This window comes from Condylura cristata, unplaced genomic scaffold, assembly GCF_000260355.1.
Source record: "Condylura cristata isolate star-nosed mole 26May11 unplaced genomic scaffold, ConCri1.0 scaffold00019, whole genome shotgun sequence".
NCBI classification, from domain to species: domain Eukaryota; kingdom Metazoa; phylum Chordata; class Mammalia; order Eulipotyphla; family Talpidae; genus Condylura; species Condylura cristata.
In genome coordinates this window covers 5,134,504-5,140,468 of record NW_004567120.1, presented here as the reverse complement: position 1 = coordinate 5,140,468, position 5,965 = coordinate 5,134,504, and the positions used below count along the sequence as shown (strand labels likewise).

At 35.8% G+C, this 5,965-nt stretch overlaps 1 protein-coding gene across 1 annotated transcript in view; it reads left to right on the top strand.

Annotated features, from left to right (window-relative positions):
• The window catches only part of RPS6KA6 (ribosomal protein S6 kinase, 90kDa, polypeptide 6), a 186,168-nt gene that overhangs the window by 31,682 nt on the left and 148,521 nt on the right, over positions 1-5,965 (top strand). The window contains exon 2 of the mRNA XM_004685620.2: positions 5,684-5,743. Within this exon, the coding sequence (XP_004685677.1) occupies positions 5,684-5,743 (60 nt within the window). The remainder of the gene's footprint in view (positions 1-5,683; positions 5,744-5,965) is intronic.

Here is a 5,965-nt window from a genome sequence, read left to right as displayed (position 1 = left end):
GTCTGTTTTCAGTCCTCAATTCCTATGCCGGCTTGGACGCGGTGATCTCGGCGTCTTTACTCTGCCGCCATCTTCCGGAAGTTCAATAGCAGTACTTCTTAAGTTAACTTTAAAACTTATGTAAAGTTACTATTTTTCCTATATAATTTTGGACTTAAAGTTGTAAAACTAAAATCACAATCAAGATACAGATAATAGTCCGATCATTCTTCTCTCCCAAATTCCCTTTGCTGCTGCATTTTAGTCCACTTTACCCCAAGTGTTAATCTGCTCAGGTTTTCAGAATATCATATAAATGGGACCAAACAGTTTTTTGAGGCTATTTTTTATAAGTTTTTATTAAGATAATATTGGTTTATACCTTTGTGTGTGGTTCAGACATATAGGATCCCACTTCTTCAGATGTATTATAACATACCACAACTACCACCAAAGCAGGAGTAGGCCTCTAGAATAGTTCAGTTGTATACCCTCTGGCCACCCTCTCCTCTACTGTTAGCATCAGTTTTTATGGCCAGGTTTCTGGGGTTTCATTTTGGTTTGGTTTTGTCTGAATATTTGTTTTCTTTCTCTATATAACACATATGAGCATTATCATCTGGTGTTTGTCTTTATTTCCTTTAGCACACTTCTGATAAGTTCTATCAAAGTTGTAGAAAATGACTCAGTGTTGTATTGTGTATATATAATACTTATCACTTCTTCAGGGACTTACCTGTCCCTGAAAAATTATGCTACTTTTATGACCTGGTTGTTAAGTAGTAATATAGTGAATATACAAGGAATTAGTGTTTTTGCATTCTTTGATATATAAGTGGAATTGTTGGAACATTGATCTATTTTTAATATTTAGAGAGACCTCCATTCTGTTTTCTGTAGGGGAAATAGACTAGTCTACTTTCTCACGAAAAGTATATGAAGATTCTTTTTTCTTTCCATCCTCCTCAAAACTTGTTGTTTCTGGACTTTTTGATGGGCCATTCCCTCAGGTTTTAGATGGCATATAATTGAGGATTTGATTTGCTTTTTCCTGACAAGTGTTGAACTTTGTTTTATGTGCCTGTTGGCCATCTTTTTACTGTTTTTGTTTAATTTTCTATTTAGAACATCTGTCCATTTTTTATTAGGTTGTTTGCTTTTTTTTTTTTTAGATAGATAAATTCTTTGTACATCTTAGATATTAACTCCTTATCAAATATATGATGTGCAGGTAATTTTTCCCGTTCAGTATGGTGTCTTTTCCTTTAAGTTATAGCTACTTCCATTATACAATTTACTAGTTTGATGTAGTCCTGTTTGTTTACTTCCATTATACAGTTTACTAGTTTGATATAGCCCTGTTTGTTTAGTTTTGCTTTTGTTTGTCTTGCCATTGTTGTTGAATCCCCAAATAAATCAATGAGGCCAGTATTGCAGTGTTTTGTCTATATTTTCTTCTATGTATTTTATTTTTCCAGCTTTTTATGCCCAAGTTTCTAATCCAGTCTGAATCATATTTTGTTTGATGTCAGTGAGTAGTATATAGTAGGTTCACTCTTATACATGTGGCTGTCCAGTTTTCTTAATACTATTTCTTGAAGAGACTTTTCAGACCATCTGATATATGTTCTCAGCCATCCCAGGCAGTATAGGTTCATTGTCAGTTCTCACTGTCTGTGAGAATATGGAGCCTTTGGTGGATTTCACAGTCTTTTAATGCTGAGACAGGAAACCATATACAGGCAGGAAGATATAGAAAGACAGACTCCAGTACTGAGGGAGGCAGAACAGGACTCTCTGTCTCACCCCCTTTACACTGTTAAGTATCCATAGCCACACAACTGATACATTGATGAAAATGCAAGGACCATCTACTGTGTTTACCGGATGTACAAATGGTAGAAAACAGCATTTCATGGTATGGGTTTCCTGTTGTTTGGAAAGTAAGAGGTAACTTGATTTATTAATTTTCTTTAAAATCTGTTTTTCACTTTCTGACTTATTTCACATAACATAATCTCCTTGGGGTCCTTAATTTTTCCTAAGATACTATTAATTTGTGTGTAGTATTATTCCATTCAGTATATATTCCATAACTTTTTTCTTTAATCTTCTGTTGATTGGAACTTTGATTGGTTCATTGATTTGGCAATTGGAAAGTACTGCTGTGAACTGAGGCAAAATTAAATATTTTTACATTTAGAGTTTTCATATTTTTTCATAAATACCTAGCAGAGGGAGGGATGTGTGGTCATATGGGATCTACTTTTATTTTCTTAAGAAATCGCCACACAGTTTTTTTGTAGGGGCTGCTCCATCTTCCATTCTCACAAACACTGTGTGTGGGTTCTTTTTTCTATACATTCTTGACGACATTTGTTGTTTGTGTTTTTTTCCTATGTCCCATGCTCAAAGGGGTGAGGTAAGAATACATTGTAGTTTGGATTTGCATAAGAACAATGTTGACCAGTTTTTAATGCCTAAAGGACATCTGAATCTCTTTAGAAAAATATCTATTTAGGTCTATTGCTTTTTTTTTTTTTTTGGTGGGATTATATATATAGTGATTCTTCCCACCCCTCCCCCCGGTTTGTTAAATGAATCCTATTGTTGTTCTTTGAGCCTGAGTAGTCTTGCATTTGTATATGTAAAGATCTCAGACAGTGACCTGTAATCTATTTGGGTGGTGAACTTGGCCCGATTTTAGTGCCCCTTGATACCTTGTATCAGTTCATGATATTAATGGACGTGCTTTCAGGTATTCACCATTGAGTGTGATGTTGACTGTAAGCTTGCCATATATGACTTTATGATTTTAGATAAAATTCTATTTATTCCCATGTTACTGAGTGTTTTTGTCATAAATAAGTGTTGATCTTGTTGAGTGCTTCTTGAGCCACCTATTGAAATGGTCATTTGATTTTTTTTTTATTTTATTGATCTGGTCAATGACATTGATTGGTTTGCCAATGTTTTTTCAGACTTGTATACCTGGAATAGTTCTAACTTGATCATGGTGCATGCATGGTTCTCTCAATAAAATGCTGTATTTGGTTTGCTAGGAATTTGTTGACAATTATTGCATATATATTCTAAATTGGTCTATAATTGTTTAAAAATTTATTTATTTATGCTGAAAGAACTGGGATACAGGCTAGAGGTGTGATGGGTGAGAAGATTCACCAGAGACAGACTGGGGAGCAGATCGGGCAGATCTGCTGAAATACGCTGCTGAGGGGAACAGCAGTTGGGTCAGGAGAGATATGCCATGCTGTGTGGGTTAGTTCCCTGGCCAGGGATTGAATTCGTGTTGCAGTAGCTTTGGAGAGCTTCATAAGGCGGTTCTTTAACCCATTGCACCACCAGGGAGAGCCCTGATCTGTAATTTTTAATTTTGCTTTTGTTGTTTATATTCCTTGTATGGTTTTGAGTTTAGGGTAATATTAGCCTCATAGAATGTGCTGGGGGCTTTTCCACAGTCTGATTTTTTGGTTTTAGTTGCTTGAGTTGTGTAGCTGCTAGGTCCTCTTTGTTTGCTAGAATTCACTGGAGAATTCATATAATCCTGGGCTCTTTGTTCTCAGGGAGACATTTTATTACTCTTTCAACACCTGCCTTTATAAATTGGATTGATTAAGCTGTCTGTTTCATCCTAATTCCATCTTGGGAGGTTGTATGAATCTGAAAATCTGTTCATTTCCTATATGTTGTCTAGTTTGGTTGCATAGAAATGTTCATATTGGGTTCTTATTATCCTATGATTTTCAATGGCATCTGTGGTAATTTTATCTATTCTTTCCTGATACTATATATTTGTGTTTTCTCTCTTCTTCAGGCGCCTAGCTAATGACTTGTTCATTTTGTTTTTATATCCAAGAACTCTGTTTCACTGACACATTGGACTGTATTTTTGTTTTCTATTTCATTTAATTATGATATCATTTTTATTTATTTCTCTTAATTGATTTTTGGCTACCTTTGTTTTTTCCTTACTTCCTCCAGCTGTAGAGTTGGATTGTTTGTTTTAAATTTCTTGTGTGTGTGTGTGTGTGTGTGTGTTTTAACATAGGCCTATATTGATATGACTTCTCTTGTATTATGATGGCATTTTTTTTGAGTTTTTTAATACATTCATTACATAATCCTTCATTTTTGTACAATGTATGATTTCCCCATGAAATTCCCACCATCCATTCACCCGTTCACCATTTCCATAGTTCCTTGTACTCTTTCCACCCCTGTCCTGGTCTTTCTCCCTCCTCCTCCTCTCAGAATGTTTCTCATATGTTGTTATCTGATGATTTTGATTTTTACTTTATTATAGTTATTTTTTTTTCCTGATTTCTTTTTTGTTTTCTCTACATTCCTCCTGTGCCCTTTGCAGCAACATGGACAGAGCTGGAAGAGATTATATTCAGCAAAATAAGTCAGAAAAAAGGGCCCTCCCCGATGGCGCAACAGGTTAGGACACAGCACTCACTGAGAGAGAGAGCCACAGTCACCTTAGTGCTAGTTCTATTCCCGGCCCCAGAGGTGATCCACATGGCGTGGCAGACCTCTCCTGACCCATGGCAGACTTCTCCTGACCCTCCCACTTCTTCTCTCAACAGTGTATCTCATTGATCAGCCTGTTCTGCTCTCTCCTCTGTCCTTGGTGAAGTCTCTCACCACCCCTGAACCTCTGACCTGTACCCCAGTTCTGTATGAACAAATATATAAATCTAAAAAAAAAGAAAGAAAGAAAATAAGCTAGAAAGAAAAAGAAAAATATCAAATGGTCTCACTTATAGGAGGAATGTAGAGAATATAAAAAAGGAGCCCATCAAGTATTAACACAGTAGTGCACCCACCACCAGATCACCATCACAGTCCATTGTGCTTCATTACTTTTTTGTTCTTATCCTCCATAATTTTTGTGCTTCAGTTTTGTAGTTAGATTTCAAGTGATTGTTTTTAAATTTGCCATTACCTGACTCTAGTTTAGTTACAATTTGTTATATGAGTAAGAGACACCATCCAGTAATTTTCTATCACCTGGCTTAATTTGCTTGACATTTATCAAATCCAACTCCATCCATGTTACCATAAATTGCATGAGCTTCTATTAATATTGATCACTGAGTAATTTTCTGTTATGTATATAAACCATATCTTTTGATCTACTCATCCGTTCAAGAGAATTTAGGTTGTTCCCATAATTGAGCTATAGGAAATAGTGCTGCATTAAACATTGAAATACAAGATTCCTTTCAAATCAGTGTTTTGAAATTTTGGGTAGATGTGTACAGGGAAATTCTGGGTCAAATGGTAGATCAATTTTTAATGTTTTGAGACACCTCTGTACTGATTTCCATAAGGGCTGGACCAGTTTGCATTGCCACCGGCAGTGTAGGAGAGTTCTCTTTTTTCTTCATCCTGAACTATACTTGTTTCTGATCTTTTTTGACATGAGTCATTCTCATAGGTTGAGGTGGCATCTCATTGTGGTCTTGATTTGTATCTCCCTAATGATATTTGTTTTTGTATTATATATGGCTGCTTTCTCACAGCAGCAGCGGTGTTGAGCAGTTAATAGAGATGCTATGTCTGCAAAGCCTAAAATACATTAATTTGTGTATCATTTAGGTAGGGGAGTTATTTTGATTTTTGTTATTACTGTTGCTCTATTACTCCTGAACTTTAGTTTTTGAATAATATTTTTCAGGTGAATGGTCTTAAAATGGTTGATGAACCAATGGAAGAGGGAGAAACAGACTCATGTCATGTAAGTACTCATGATAATTTATTTACTCATATTTTTAAGATTTAAGGGAAGGTATAATGGAAATGGAGAAAATATTCTGCCAATTAGTGAAATATGTTCACATCAGTTAAAATACATAAATCTGGCCCTCCCTGGTGGCGCAGTGGGTTAAAGCACAACACTGAGAAGCTAAAGCCACTTCCACATGAGTTCAATTCCCGCCTGCCCTGGAGGTGACCACAT